The sequence below is a fragment of the Poecilia mexicana genome, unplaced genomic scaffold (assembly GCF_051168715.1).
Source record: "Poecilia mexicana isolate PSO_F unplaced genomic scaffold, ASM5116871v1 scaffold_7, whole genome shotgun sequence".
Classification (NCBI taxonomy): domain Eukaryota; kingdom Metazoa; phylum Chordata; class Actinopteri; order Cyprinodontiformes; family Poeciliidae; genus Poecilia; species Poecilia mexicana.
In genome coordinates, this window is record NW_028263376.1 from 23,627,400 (window position 1) to 23,643,517 (window position 16,118).

Here is a 16,118-nt window from a genome sequence, read left to right on the forward strand (position 1 = left end):
AAAACATGAAGGTAATCGAACAAAAAAGTAGTAAGTGGCTAGAGACGTAGGCTAGTGTAATCTTGTAGACAGACATCCTCACTATTTCAGCTTCCTGATAGAATATCATGATGGTCAAAATTTGTGTGGTTTTCTGCACAGTATCATCAGAGGTTGAGCAAAAATATTTATTTAATTATTTTTGCTCCTTTCAAATTGTTTCTAAAATAATACCCACTCTTGGGTAGATTATTTTGGGAAAGGATGAAAAATATGAATAATGAGAAAAGTCATATCTGTGTGTCTTTTCATAGCATGCAACTGTGCACCTGCAATCATACCTGGACAGGTCTCCTCTCTTCAGTTTACCTGAGCCGTGCACTCTGCAAAGCAGAACACATTACACACTCATCAGCTTATGATGAAGTGATATTTCTGCTGTTGGGCATTGGCAGTTTTAATCTGTGTTCATATTTTCCAAAGATGTTGATTCAAACAAGTTGGTGTCAAATGTCAAACATGCAGGGAGTGGCTCTCCTTTCAACATTGAACAATGATCTGTTTGATTTTGAGCAGCTGATGTTAGGTGAGGACAACATGCACATTGTTCTGTGATTAACAGATTTAAATTCACCTACTTGTCAGAGATTTTCTCTCATTCATCCTCATAGAGGTTAAAATCAACAAATTAAGCACATTTTTGGACACAGTTGTGCCAATATTTTCTCTCAAGTACAAGTGTCGCACACGTTATACTTATCTCTGAAGAGGCTTTGCTTTAATCTTGGCTGTCAAAAAATGTGCCAAGTGTGCCAAGTCATTACTTCCCAGTAGGATCAAATGTAAAGCACAAAGGGGGAGTGCAAAGGAAAAAGAGAGAACTCATTAAATATTGTATGATGCTATGCGACTAGTGGCTATTGTTTAGTTGAGTCTACCTATCTTACTCACTTCCAAGTCTATCATGTTACATGACAGGGTTTCAAGGCTCAAACAGCTAAAACTATTGTTTTATATGTTTTATTGCTTCTGTAGGCAGCAGTCAGACAGGAAACATGCAAAGAGAAAAAATGGGGAGGAGTGGGAGGGAGACATTCAGCAAAGGTCTTAAGATGGAAATCAAACTGCCGGGAGCTGCTCTTTCACTGCACCACATGCCACCCAAAAGCAATGCAACTTTGCTGTAATATGTGCAGCCTTCCTGTTGTCTGTGGAAAGTATTGCTCTCTCCCGCTCTTCTCTTCTGCAGCCCAAATGAACTTCAAATATATAAAAAAATAAATAAATACAGATTTCAGTAACAACTACCACATCTGAAAGTGTTGTCAGTGCGCATCATGTTACACCTCACATATGGTGGGGTTCGCTGAATGGGGGGAAAAATAAATCAGATATCTGGATCTCCAACTGGCTGATAATCAAGCTGAAAATCATCTGATTCTGATCAACAGCTGATGTTTTGGTGCGTTCCTCGTTACGACAGAACTTTTAACGGGCTCTTTGGAATGTACACGTAAGTGCAGCATTTCTCTGCTCCTATAGGGTATATTAGATTTCCCAGTACTGCACCCAGAATCTTATCTTAATCCCCCAATTTCTCTGTGATTGGATTATACCCTAAAGCAGATTTTGTAGAGGAACAGCCACATGTCCAGACAGAGTCACCTTAAAGACCTGTCTTAAGTCTCTATTTATTATCTTCTTTGTAATGCATAATATCATTTGAAACAACCCCCTGAAAGCAGTGGCATCTATTGCTTCCATCCTTATTGAGCCATGAAAACACTGATGGACAGGGTCAAGGTCATTAACAGCAGCCTAGTCGTTCCAGACCACTTGTTGTTCCAGCTACTCTTTCTCGTTTGTTCTCTTGTTTTTATTCCACCAAGTGAAACTGTCCTCAAGCACAACTATAAATGTTTTGCTTCTCTTTCAGAGATTTATTGAACCAGCAGTTTAGCTCTAAAGCAGTGGTTCTTAACCCGGGTTCGATCGAACCCCAGGGGTTTCATTGAGTCGGTCCCAGGGGTTCGGCGGAGCCTCTGCCGCGGAGGTAAAGACACGCTGTGTTTAGTCATGATGACGCCCTGTTTTGCCATCACTTGCTGCAGAGGATCACGTCACATTGCTTAGCCAATCAGTGCTGCGGGAAGGAGTTCCACTCTCATGGATTTGAACTTCAGTAAAGCTCACCGTTTTTACCAAATTCTATAGTCTAAATCTGTTCCTTAGTCACATCTTTTCAGGGTTGGTACTGCCTCTAGTTGCGTGGGGGAGGTAATACAACTAATATAATTACATTAATAAATCAGAATACCGCAAATTATTTTCTGTGTTGGGGGGGAGGGAGGGGGTTCGGTGAATGCGCTTATGAAACTGGGGGGTTCGGTACCTCAAAAAAGGTTAAGAACCACTGCTCTAAAGGTTTAAAACATTTGCATGGCAAGCAGCTGTACACTGGATTGTAGGATGTCTGATTTTGGCAATGACTTAAGAGGATAAATTAACAGCAATCCCAAGTCCTACTGTAAATGTGTTAAAATACTGTATTAAAAGGGAAATCTCTGAAGGAATTAAGTGATTTGTGATTGTTAGTGGGATTAAACACTTGCTTTGCCATTTCCTTTTTTTCTATGAACAGCAGGATAGCAAACACTACTCAATACAGAGCGTGTTCCAGTTAAGAGAGAGGAAGACGCTTCAGGAAGAAGAAAAAACAACAACAAAAGTGTTCATTTAAAACATGTTCTATTGGTCTTTTTTGGTTTTTTTTTTGCATGTTTGAGAGCAATGAGACTACACACACCCACCATCTTTCATTAGCACAGATGCAGGTCTCTGCCTGCTAAAGGGACTGCTGCCAGCACTGGCATGTGGATAAGAAAATGAAATAAAACCAGACCACATGTATTCCATCTCTCCATAAAGGTTTGCTTAAGAGTCAAGTAGGAGTATTGTGTGTTTTGTGATAAGTCTGATGTGAAGAGAACTGGACATTATTCATTTCTGAGGGAGTTATTTAATGGTGTGCTCAACAATATAGATATCATCCTGGAGGTTTAACTTATCAGTGAATCTTTTTCAGTGTTGTCAGTCTCGGAGTATTTATGTTCTGTCATCTCTCATGTTTATCTGTCATATTTATCTTTTGTTTTATGTGTTCTAAGTTATCACATAATGTACAACTTCTGTTTTTATAGTATTACTACTCTGAAAGCAGAGATGAACCGATCAGACTTTTATTGGCCAATACCTGGACTTTGATGAGTATGGTAGTTTTACATCCAATAGAAAGGGAAGGAAAACAAGATTATCCCCATTTATGCACCTAAGCATATGCCCATAATCTTTATCAGATTTTTATTCAATTAAATAAATAGTACTGCTTGTTATTGGATTTAGACATTCAAAATTATGCCAGTTCTCACTTTTGATGCAAATGGGGGGAAACAGATTGTTTTCAAATTTGATCTGCTTTTCACCAATCATGCTGAATCAAGGGAAAGCAGGGAAATCTCTTTACGATTAACTGATGCATCTTTATCTAAAATGTGTGATGAGGACTGCTTTTCCTCTTTTGAGAAAAAAAAAAAGCTGAACTCCAATTAGAAATAATTAGCTCAAACTGCATAAAATCCTAAACCTTTGTAGATCTGCAAAGCAGTGTTTGTTCGATGATGAGATGGTTTCACTTTTTTTTTTTCCTTTTATCCGATTTAACGCTACATCTTTTTCTCTTATCCAATCAATAATGTGCAGAAGCCGCAGGGCCTCATTTTTAATGTTGCTAAAGACACTTCTATTAAAATAAAAATTCGTATCTCTTCAGAACTCCATGAAGGTGATGTTTAAGTGCTTGTGGAAGAACTGTGAAAAGGTCCTCAGCACCTCCTCAGGGATCCAGCGACATATCCGCACCGTCCACCTGGGGTAAGTTTTTATAATCATCACAGGAATGCTGAGAATTTCTATCTTCCTCCAACTCCTACTTTCATTAAACCAACAAAAGCAAAACTGTTTCAGATGCAGGATAAAAAAATATTTGTATACATTAGATAATAACTTTATTCATTGTTTCTCTTCTCACTGTATGATGCATATATATCTTGCACTGCTGTTTTTATTCTCACTGCATTTCTGCACACACACACACACACACACACACACACACACACACACACACACACACACACACATGCACCACCACCAATAATAATTTAAGTAATTTGATTCACACAAAAAGCTTTGATGTGACATAGTCGTAAATGTCTACTTGTCCTCAGAGTTTTACTAAATGTAAACATAATCATTATATTTGACAGGAGTTTTGAGTTTTTGCTATACATTGCTACCATTTATTCTACCACAAGAAACACTTTGAAGAAGAAAAAATAATACATGTTCATGTGAAACAACTGCAAGAAGCATGATGTTTGTTTTTTTGATGTTAAGAGTGAACTGCATCTTTTCCTGTACCTGAAAATATAACCATCTGCAATTAAAAGTTAAATATACTCTGAAAACCCAATAACCCTGAGAGAAGGAAATATCTCTGCAAAATGGTTAAGTGGCCATAACAGTTTCTGGATATTTCGGGATAGACATTAAATTTAGGTTTGGATCTTAGGTTTTGGCACATGATCAAACTAGCTAGTAAAACAGGGCGTTGATTACTTTTGAGACATTAGCTGCCATCTATCATGCAATCTGGCATTTAGCATAGTAATATTATGGTTAATTTTCCAGTCCCACAGCTTATGAACTGTAAAAAGCCTGCTTACCCCGAAGGCATACTACACTGGGCATGGTCTGCACTGCTCTGAATCCGTCTGCACTGGGTGAGAACAATGAGCATAACTAGTTGGCACAACAGTCTGTCAGCTTGTAAGGGCTAAACACGCACAATTTATGAAGTGGACCCAAATTGATCTCAGTCACACAGTCAGTAAAACGTGTCTGAATGTTTAGAGCCAAATCTGGATGCTGTTGTGTTGCATTAACAGGCCCAACTACAAACATGTTTTTCCAACAGCTAATTAAAGAGAGTACAGCAATAAAACAATTGTCATCCATCTCTGTTGACCCGTTTCTTAACTGTTTCTTCTCCTTTAAAGTTTTATCAATGGCAAACAAGAAACTGGTGCACTACTGCCACCAGCAAGAGTGTTTGTTTATTCTTAAACCGTCACCCTCTCAAGTGTGTGTTTCAGCTGGCTTCAGTTGGTTTCATAAATCATGTGGTCTATGAGCCTGCGTTATACACAGTTAAGTGTTACTCAGTCTATCAGTTGTCATAAAATAATCTGCTGAAACCAGTCTGTTGGTGTGTGCTTCAGGCTTTTTCAAAATCTCTAGAGACTGTGAAAGTTGCATAGTCTATTCCCAACTTAACCTTTGTGGAAACACTGATTCTTTTTGCAAAGCTTTAAAAAATGATATACTTACCCTAGAGACACACAGACCAAGCTTTTCTCCTCGAAGATGCATATTTCTGCTTGTATTTAAGGCTTGACTCACCGATTCCGAGTTTTTCTAACCAAAAGATGATAAAAGTGGAAAATTTACTACAGGATCTTTTATAGAGTTGTTAGTTTTAAATTCAACAGAAAAAAAAACATATAGAAGTTCATCATAGCATATGTCCTTAAGTTTGACAATATAACAAATATATAATTTCCACAATATAAGGTGTTTATAATATTAATCTCGCAAAGGAGCGGTAGTTATGGAATTATTGTTTTCTAATGTATTCTAAGTGTCACAGTTGCATGGCAATTAAATATTTATCCTTACGGAGTCTGGCCTGGATGAGAGGCCTGAAGATGCTAACACTCACAGAAAGTCCTGGAAGCGTAACTGTAGAAGAGAGGAGAGAGGAAACTCGATCTATCGCAACATATGTTGTCATTTTCACAGTTAACGTTGCCCCCACATTTTTGGGTTGCATTCAGTGGTAAAAGTTTGCCTTTCAATCCCACATTGAAAGATAAAGCACACTGACAGGATTGTAGAATTTTGCTGCCCCCTCCTGTTAAGATAATGCAGTTTTTTTATTATTATTATTATTATTATTATTATACACAGTAATTTGTTGAAGCAGGGCTACCAAACACTTATATGTATAATTTCTCAACACCGAGGTCTTTGGGTTCAGGATAAGATAAAAAATAAAAAAAAAAACAATTCTATAATATATTTAAGCTTTTGAGGAAGTCTTGATTCTTTTTCTCTGCAGGCGAAACAGCGACTCAGATTACAGCGATGGAGAGGAGGATTTTTATTACTCAGAGATTGAAGTCAACATGGACAGCCTGACGGAGGGCTTGTCCAGCCTCACACCTACCTCCCCCACCACGGCCGGCCCTCCGCCCATCTTCCCCCCGCCGCTGAGCGACGTGTCCCGCTCTGAGTACGTCGGCGTGAACGGTTCACAGAGCCACACCTCGTCGCTGCTCAGTCAGTCGGCTCCCTCCACACTCTGCCACATCCGCACTGACCATGCCTACCAGGTAATTCACACACGCACGCACGCACACGCACGCACACATACACACTGTGTACAACAAGAGTTGTAAAGGTTTTAGTTGATGATGTCAATGCTGCAGCTGTTCCAATTATTAGGTTCAGATTTTGAGATCAGCAGGTAAAACCAAGAAAGATGATCTGCTCCAGCATAGATGTGGGAGGTTAGCAGTGACAGAAAGAACATCTCCCATTGTAAATTTTTAGTTTTATGTTATTGTTATGTAAGTTTTTTTTTTTTATGTTAAAGTGAAACAAAGTGTCATTATGATTTTGCTATTTGCTTTTATACCTTCTTCCTCATCTTCTCCACGTCCCTCTGCTTTTTCTTCCTTTTCATTTTACTGCAACACTCCTTTATATATAAACAGAGGTCAAATTAAATTATTTAAACTGCATTTGTTGAACTCTGTCCTTTTCTGTTTCCATGACAATAAAAAATACACATAAAAATACTTATTTTCTTAGTTTTCTAACTGCTTCACCAGTTTTCTTTTTGTCCTACACATTGCACAATTTGTGTGAAGTCTTCTGATATCTTTCAATGCGTTTTTGATCATCTTTGAGTCATCTTAAAAACTAAATAAATCACAAGAGTGAAGCTGGAATGAATACCTTCCTACTAATTGTACAATCTGTTTCCACTCTGTTCTCCTCTCATCTGTTTTTCCCCCCTGCACATTTCTTGTCCCTCCTTGTTTCTTTGGTGTTCCTGTCCTGTCTGCGTGGGGTGGTTGTCCATGTTCCAGGCCACCGCTCCAGTGAGTATCCCAGTGGGTCCTGAGCTGGCTGGGATAGGCAGTGGTAATGGGATCGGGCCTGGAACTGGAACAGGGACTGGGAATGGCATCAGTGTGTCTTGGCAGCAGCCCCCTCCTGTCATTTTTAAAGGCGCCCCGGTGAGTGAGGCTTTGTCTCACGCCTTTTTATCTCAATCTTCACTCCTTCCCTGCAGTTTCCACTTACAGCCATTTTTTTTTTGTACACATTTTTATTGGTCCTTGCTGCACTAAAGTAGCTGTATTTGTCTACTTTTACAACATTAGGGGTTTTATTCCCTACCATTCCTGTTTGCAATGGCTTTGTACTCATTTAGAGATAGAAATATTTTCAAGGAACCGGATGTTCAGTATTTGAATTCATACGTTGAATGTGATTTAAATCATGTAGGTAGTTAAGTCAAGCTGTAGGCAGGCTCACAGTGAATCAGTCTGTGCTGAGCTTCAACATCCTCAGACACAGACCTCTTTAAGATCTGCAAAAACACAAAATGTAGTTGTGAAACAGACGTGTTGCTTTCTAATAACGTAACACTTATGTTAACCATGCAGTTTTGCAGAAAACAGTAGGGTAAACAATGAGCTGATGTCAGAAGCGCAGCTGTGCAAAGTTGGATGACATGTGACTTGCGGCTGCAGAAGACGCTTCTAGATGTTGCTCAGTTCAGAGTTCAGCAAGGTGACATCGTGGCTCGAAGAAATTCAGGAAAAGAGGGGAAAAAGTATAAATATCTGCAAGTTTGCAAAATGCTGTGGAAACATTTTTTAATAATACATAAATATTTAAGTAAAACTCGATGAAATAACATGCTATGAACCAGTCACCTTGCAAAATAGGCTTATTGTTTTTTCTTCACAAGTTGTTTTTACTTCTTTTAACCTTAGAAATAAATCATGTTTCTGTTTTAATTAAGGTGCTTAATGTGGGAAATTGAGAAGCTGAAAATCCAGATTTGTATTTCACAGGTTTACAAGCAATTAGTCAGGTCATTGTTAGAATATCAGTAAGATCTCTGGCATAACCATTTTAATGTTATTATTTATGACAACATAATTAATTAGGCTTCAGTTATTAAAGGGATGCATAGCATAATTATTCTTTTTTTTTTTTTTTTCCAGATGTCTTTTTCTCATTAAACCTGACTCTGTGAGACCTCTTTGTTTTAGCGCGTCACTGAGTCAGTAAATGTTTTACAATTTGTGCAGGGCCCTGTGACACATGTTCGCACTGTTAGCATTGGTGAAAAGCGGCAGCCGGCGGTCAGCACACATGCCACAGTTAGCAAGAACCATGCTTTACTAACGCCAGCAACTAAATCAGCACCAGGAACCAGGTATGTACCTGCCATTCCCCTCACGACCTATTGTCGTCATCAGAGTCTGTATAATTCTTACCAAGATATAATGGTTAGAGATCCTTACTTTTAAGCGCCTGCCATATTGCACTTGTTTCTTTGTTCTCTGGGCCCAGCAGTAAGGATTTTTTTCTTGAAGGTTAGCAACAGATATTTTGACCCAACAAGAGTTTCTGCAGAGCAGACCGCATTACATCCAAGATACATCTGAGATGAAACGTACTTTTCCGGAATTGTCCATGTTAACACTATTTTGCTCGTTCTCTGTCTTAATATGACCTGTTGATAATTCTGCTTCTGACGTACTACAGTACAGTTACATTTACTTGTGGGAGCTTAAAATAATGTTGTTCTCATCTTCTTCAACGTAAACGTTTTGCATTGAATGTCTTGGAATGTAGTGACCAGTGTTGCAGCAGCTCACCCCCACACAGACAACAAAGTCATATGACACAGACGGATAGGAAACAAATTTAGAGATGTTTTCACTGTGAATGTCATTTTAACAGGCGAAAAACCAATGAGTCATTGATATTATTATTATTATTATTATTATTATTATTATTATTATTATTATCCAGTGGGGTAAAAATAGTTAGGGTTGTATTTTCAACTTATTGAAAATTATTTTTTAAAAGTCTTTTTGGATTCATGCAGATGTAGTTTAATTTCAGAAGACTGAATATGCATGTTTTTTTTGGGTTGTTTTTTTGTTGTTTTTTTTTTTTGTGTGTGTGTTATGAGAAGCTGGATGACGTCTTTGTGCATGTCCTTACACTGTCACATCTGCTGTTTCCAAGGAAACCCCGTGGGGAAGCTAAGAAGTGCCGAAAGGTATACGGCATGGAGAAGAGAGACATGTGGTGCACAGCCTGTCGATGGAAAAAAGCCTGTCAGAGATTCACCGACTAATCCAGTTGCCTTCCCCTGCTTGTGGGAGATGAGCTCCTCCTCGCTCGGAGTGACAGCGAGGTTGACTTTTTTTTTTTTTTTTTTTTTCCACGAAGAGATGAGGGCAAGGTTCTCAATGCTGCTTCCTCTGGGCCAGCAGGGGGGAAAGGGCCAGCATGATCTCTTTTCAGTTTCCAAACACAATGAGAATATCAAAACAAAACACAAAGAGAAACGAATAACTTTATCCATATCCGGAGACTTTTTCTAAGACTGAGACATTTTCACTCACAGTTAAATAAGGAAAACACAACAAATTGGATGCTGATCAGATTCTTTTATTTCCCACTTGCTTCAAATCAAAGCGATGTTTGAAGAGTACAGATAAGCTTTTTGTTATACCCTGTTGTTCATTGTAAGAGCACTATGTAAGCTACTTTTTGTTTGGTGGGTCGTGGCTCTTTTCCAAGGTTAAACGGTTAAACTCACACGTGCTCAGTGAAATCACTGTTGCAGATCAGTTTCTCACGGCCACCTTTTTAGGGGTCTTCATCAAATCTGCCAAATTCTCAACTTACAGTCATAAGTTTTAGATTAAGACGTAACGACACTGTGTTCTGCCTTTTTACTGGAAATATAGACTGCAAATCTGAATACATATAATTTTAGGATCAAACAGCTTCGTTACTCCAATCAAGTACAACTTTTTACATCTGCAAAACTGCACTAAATCATTCACAAGTGGTACAAAAAGTTCTCATTTGATGTCCCAAACTATTTTAGAAAAATGCACAGTTTATAAAGTATAAACATATATATATATATATAAATATAAATATATATATATATATATGCCAATATCTTGTTATGCACCCTTCAGAGATAAGTTGTCTTCTAAAGTAGCACTGTAACCCGAGTTTGCCTGCGAGAGTTGATATCTATTTCCTGCATAGTTTATTTTCAGCAGTGAGCTGCTGAACCAACTTGCATTTGCATTGTGCAATCAGAGGAACGACAGCATTTAATAATTTTTCTTTCTCTGTGGTTATCAGTCACAACTGAAGCTAAAAGGCTATTTTTTAACAGCTGACGTTCTTAAAGAGACTGTTTACCATGCTGTGTGAACTGTAACCGCCATTTGACATTTTGAACTTGATAGTTTGACTGATGACGATAATTGTGGATGCAGGGAGAACACATAGAGACTGCATTCTCACAATCTTAACTTAAACAAATCTATCTTTCACAGTTTTCTAAGATAAATTGCCTTGCAAGTTTTAGAATAACGACTAGAGATGCACCGATGTAAGGTTTAGTCTCCAACCTCCAGTTTTTGTACAGGCTTTGACCCTTTCGATACAAATTTTAGATTTCAATTCCCTCTAATAATTTTAATTAAGAAACATGAAAGATATGTCTATACTTATTGCTCTAAGCTGTCTTTAGAGTTGTACTAATTTAAATCAAAGTCAAAATGATTTGACATTGGCATTTTATTCATTTTTTTGCATATTATATTAATGATAATCAGTCTCTTTGTGTATTTCCTTGAAAATGGATACCATTACCTTAACTCTGCGATTTTCTAACTTTTTTTTTTAAAGCCATCACATTATCATCATGTCATCAGCGCAACATGGTTGCAGTTGCATAAATTCTATGTTCAGTGATAAAAGGAAAGGCTGAAGTCCAGACTCAAATCACCAGTCGAGACTGGTCAAACTGAATATTGTCAAATTCCAGTAATCATCCATCTTCTTAGTGCATCTATAATAATTTTTTTGTAAATACCAAACTGAACTTAGCAGGGGGCCAAGGCTGTCCTGTTTTTTTATATATATGTATATATATATATATATATATATATGTATATATATATTTAATCCTTGAAGAAAACAAGTACAAAGAGTCTACAAATCAGGGAGCCCTTGATTTATGTGTAAGCAAATTTAGCAAGAATCTTTCTTTTTTTTTTTTTTTTTTGGCCAACTGGAGTCTTACTTAGAATAAACATTGAAGTCAGACAGATGTCACAAAAATAAGGGCAGGGATAAAAAAAAAAAACTGTAGGTGTGCTACAGATGGTGGAAGTACTTGTAATCTGTACCTATAAGAACAGCTGACTTTAGAGCCCATTTTGTTACCTGATTCATTTTTAATAATAAATACAGGGCAAAGAAACAAAAAGTAACTTTCTAATATTAAAAATTAAATGCTGTCCACCTCTTTAAAATGTAGTTTTTTCAAATTGTACATTTCCAAAGTAAAAGAGAAAGAAAGCACTTACGATTGGCGCATTTAGATAGATAGAAAATCTTTTAATGAGAGAAAAATTCAAACAACAAAAAAAAGTTGGCTGCCACTCGGATCTTTTCAGAGTGGCATTGTCTGTATACGTCCATTGTTAGTAAATTTTTTAAATTTCCTCAGTTGACTCAATCAGTTTTCAACTTGTGTATGAAAAAAAAAAAACTATACCTTTTTATTTTTCTTTTCTTTTAAATGATACATTAATTCTGAGGAAAAAGTTAGCTGAACTATTTATTCCTATTGTCCTAAATCTCAAAGTAGCCCCATACGGCTTTAAAGTCTGTAGAAATTTCTGACTACCTTTCCCCCTCTCATCTTTTGACCTCTGATTTAGACATGAAATGATAAGAACAAACCCTTTCTTTGTGTGATTTTTTTTTTCTTTCTTTTTCACGTTTGCAAAGATATAGTTCTGTCAGTGGGTGTAAATTCATAGAGACATGTATGCTGTACGTTGGCCTCCTTCGTCTCACAAATTGTGATGCACGTTTTTTTTAAATTCGTCAACCTGATCAGATCTCACAGAGGACGTGTTCTTTGTTTGGCACGTATTTGCGTCGACGGCGTCAAACCTCTCGTCTCCGTGAAAACATTTGTATTGTTTTCTAGCATCGGCAGGTCAGATGTGCTACAAGAAAAAAATAAAAAAGGACCTGTAATAATTTTTTGATGAGAGCTAAGGAAAACATTAAGCAGACATTGTCACCATCACAGTTCAAGCCTTCATGATGCTCCGTTTAAATTTTTTATATATCAGTGTGTTCCAGATAAGCTAGGTCAGCAGGCCTCTTCTAGTCACCAAATTCACCAAGTGCCAATAAAAGTTAAAACATAAAGGAAAAGGGTATTATGACCTTTAAAGAAATTGCACTACGCTGTACTGCGCATAGACATGTTTTTTATACATGAACGTTTTGTATTTACAGATTTTTAAGTGAAAAGGTCGGGTTTTTTTTTTTTTTTTCCTCCCCCAATGAGTCTGGAGGGATCCATTCATAGGCTGACAGTGGGGAAATAAAGGGGGCCGAGCACCCCTCCCAAGGGGTTTCCCCATTAATGGCAAGTGATCTTGACAGCCACAGTCTCGTGCTCGGTGTCAGATGTTGTACTTAACACTGTAGTGCTGACAGTTGGAGTTGCGTGGTACTGGAAGTACAGTGTGGTACTCGGCGGTCGTCGATCTCTTTGCCTTGATCCTGGGATGAGCGCCACTGGCTGGAAACGGTTCCAGCCTTATTGCAGTGATGGGGAAACACCAGTTTCAGTACATAGCTACACGTTATCATCTCGATAACAGAAGATGCTTTAAAGTGTTCATAGCCTGGAGTTTTTTTTTGTTTTGTTTTGTTTTTTTTTCCTCACATTGTTCACATGCTTTTTAAACACACTGCTGCAAATTTGCTCTTCCTTTCATTTATAAAAAAAAAAAAAGCTCCTGCTTCTTGACATTTTACTAAGATAATGTATTTCATATATGTACACACAATTGTTAGTGCTGGATACCACTTTTTTGTTCAGTACATTTGGTTTGGTTGTCGATAAGAGTATGAAAAGCCACCCATTAGGTCTCTCCATCCCATACGTAAACACCAGCAGGTCCATGTACCGAGAGCTTCAGTTGGCAGACAATGGGACACATTTAGAGGAAACGGGGCTTTTCTCCCCACTGTTCCGCTTAGTGGCAGTTTTTGTTATGAGCAATGTGGCTCACTGCCCAGGGCACCACAGCTTAGGGCCAGCCTGAAGATTTTTTTTTCTCCCATTTGTGCACCAAACAAGTTTTTAGTTGCCTTCAGAGTTGTAAATATGGCTGAACACTGAGGCAGGCTGAAGTTGATCTTTGATTTATAACATCTATTGTGGTGCAGTTGAAAAGGGCTATTTCACAGGGTGTTTTTGTTTTTGAGAAATTGGAACTACATTTGATTATCACTCATTTAATACCTAAGATCCTTAGACTGGACTGAATTATGCTATACTGCACAGAGATGTTGCAGATGTTGAGATGTTGAGAACTATCAAACCTTTATTTGTTAAAACACACAAGAGAACTCTTATTGCTCTTTTGGCATTAGGACCACCTAAGGCTATTGCTGGGTGCCATTTAAGCAAAAACTGCCACTGGATCCTCCCATGTTGAAATTGGCCCCATTAGCTCTGCGCTTCACAATGGAGCTGGGAACTCTTATTTTCAATAACTTTTTTTTTTTTTTATCCTCAAAGATCACTCGCTCTTAAACTAGAGACGCACCAGTCAAATAACCAGAGATAATAATGTACCAATTTTCACTATGATACATCTATTTTATTCCACATTTTTTAAAATGTTTTAAGAACTCGAACATCGGTATTGTCCAGGAAATGACTGATCGGCGCACCTCTAGTTTAAATCGAAGTTTACTTCCTACAATGCATTCTCCCTAGAAATCAGTGGATGGAGATTGACACTAACTGCTGACGGGTGTGCGGGAAACGGCAAAGTTCACACACAACATGCGGTGACGGCATAACATTTGCAGTTTCAGGGCTTTGTTGTAAATAAAGCAAGATAAAGAGTTCTGTGAGGCTTTGTCACATGTTGTTTTGTTGTATCTTTGTTATACAAAAAGGAAACTTTCTGTCTTCTTTTTTTTTTTTTTTTACATTACTGTTGCTCAGAATATGTTTTTTTTTTTTCACTTTTAAAGGCAATTGCAAACCTATAGTGAACTGATTCGATGTATATTGTAGCTTAGTGGCAAAGGGGAGAAACAAATTGACAACCTGTTGAATGTACAACTTATAAAAATTCATTTTGTTGTTTTCGTGTAGTTGCTGGCTAGCTTAGCCATTTTGAGAAATTGTTGTGCGTCCTTATTTTGTTTTGTTTCTTAACGCCTACAAACAACTGTCGCCACACTGATGAATCATATGGAATAACACAACCATGCAGTATTGCTTTACTATCTTTGTGCAATGACTATTTACAGCGGAACAAAAACTTTCATGCCTTTTGGTGACATTTATGATCCACTTTTATCATTTTGTCCTCTATATTCGGCCGACTCGGTCATTTCGTGTACTTTTGTTGTCGTCATGAATGTTGTTTGTGGTTGTGACAGGAAGTTGTCCTCAAGTCAGGATTGCTTTCAACCTTTTCGGTCACAATGGAAATTGTTACCTTTTGGGGCATCTTTATCCTGCCCAGCGCATTCCAACAGACAGCATGCTGTTCGTGTCTTTCCCCGCTTCTCATTTCACCGCAGCAATTCCTTTTTGTGTGCTATTCAGCTTCACTGTGGTTCCACCCAAGCCTTTAGCCAGTACATTAAGCTAAACTAAACCCTTGAAATGTGCATCAAAAAAAAAAAAAGCCTTTTTGTTCTCTTACCAAATACGTCAAAATTGGTGTGCTGCTTTCCTGAATGTCAGTTTTCATTTTGTTCACTAAAGAGCAGCAGCAAAAAACAATATATATATTTGTTCAAAATCACATGTATTTCATTGCAATGGCAGCTCCACACCTCCCTCTCCTGTGCTTGTATTGTCTGTCCAGGTGTTTGTCAAACCCCATCCTCTGATGACCTTTTTTTTTTTTTTTCCAGTGCTGTTGTGTTTTTACTGAGCCTTACGCTTTTATTTTTCTCCCGATTGTCTGATTGAGTTTGACGACGTTGTGCATGTCTAGCATTGCTCATTCTTTTCATATTCTTTATTTTTGTGTGTATGTTAGGAGATACAACACTGAAGGGTTTTGTGTTAGATTTCCCCTCTCAGTATCCAGGAACTCAAGGCTGATGGTGGAAGCAAACGTACTAGGAGCGGCCTGACTACGCTCAGTGCTGGAAGAGTTTTTTGGCGGAAACGTGACATCAGCCTTTGGGTCTTCACTGGAGGCCAAGATTTCTCCTGTTTTTTGGGTGGGCTCTGCTCCTGGTCTTCATCAGCAGGCCCACACACACACACGGAGAAAGCACTTTCTGAGCAGTGGTGCACTCAAGGAGTACTCGTATGAATGTCAAGCCTTTCACTAGTGCTTGAAAAGATGGATGAACATGTATGATGCTTATAATGTGATCTGTGTGATGTAATGTGACGGTAAAGAAAAATAAACCTGAATGGAAGACGTCTGGCATCAGATTTTTTTTAACTTTTTTTTTTGACATCCTAGGTAAAGATATGTGAAAATCTCTTAATAGTACTTAACATAGAAATACTTAACCAAATTCATGTTGCAAGAAAAAAAAAACTAATGCTGGTACAACATAAATTGTACATTTGTGTTTTGGATCTCAAGTACTTT

The 16,118-nt window shown here is 37.9% G+C and overlaps 1 protein-coding gene across 2 annotated transcripts in view; it reads left to right on the forward strand.

The window, feature by feature from the left end:
- slc2a4rg (SLC2A4 regulator) overlaps positions 1 to 15,941 on the forward strand; it is a 41,179-nt gene extending 25,238 nt beyond the window's left edge. Inside the window, exons 5-9 of one of the 2 annotated variants that reach the window (XM_014998366.2) lie at positions 3,809 to 3,909; positions 6,215 to 6,488; positions 7,251 to 7,400; positions 8,487 to 8,614; positions 9,436 to 15,941. In XM_014998366.2, coding sequence (XP_014853852.1) covers positions 3,809 to 3,909; positions 6,215 to 6,488; positions 7,251 to 7,400; positions 8,487 to 8,614; positions 9,436 to 9,547 — 765 coding nt within the window. In that variant the 3' untranslated portion in view covers positions 9,548 to 15,941. The remainder of the gene's footprint in view (positions 1 to 3,808; positions 3,910 to 6,214; positions 6,489 to 7,250; positions 7,401 to 8,486; positions 8,615 to 9,435) is intronic. The other variant, XM_014998367.2, reaches the window with a different exon arrangement.
- The last annotated feature ends 177 nt before the right edge of the window (positions 15,942 to 16,118 follow it).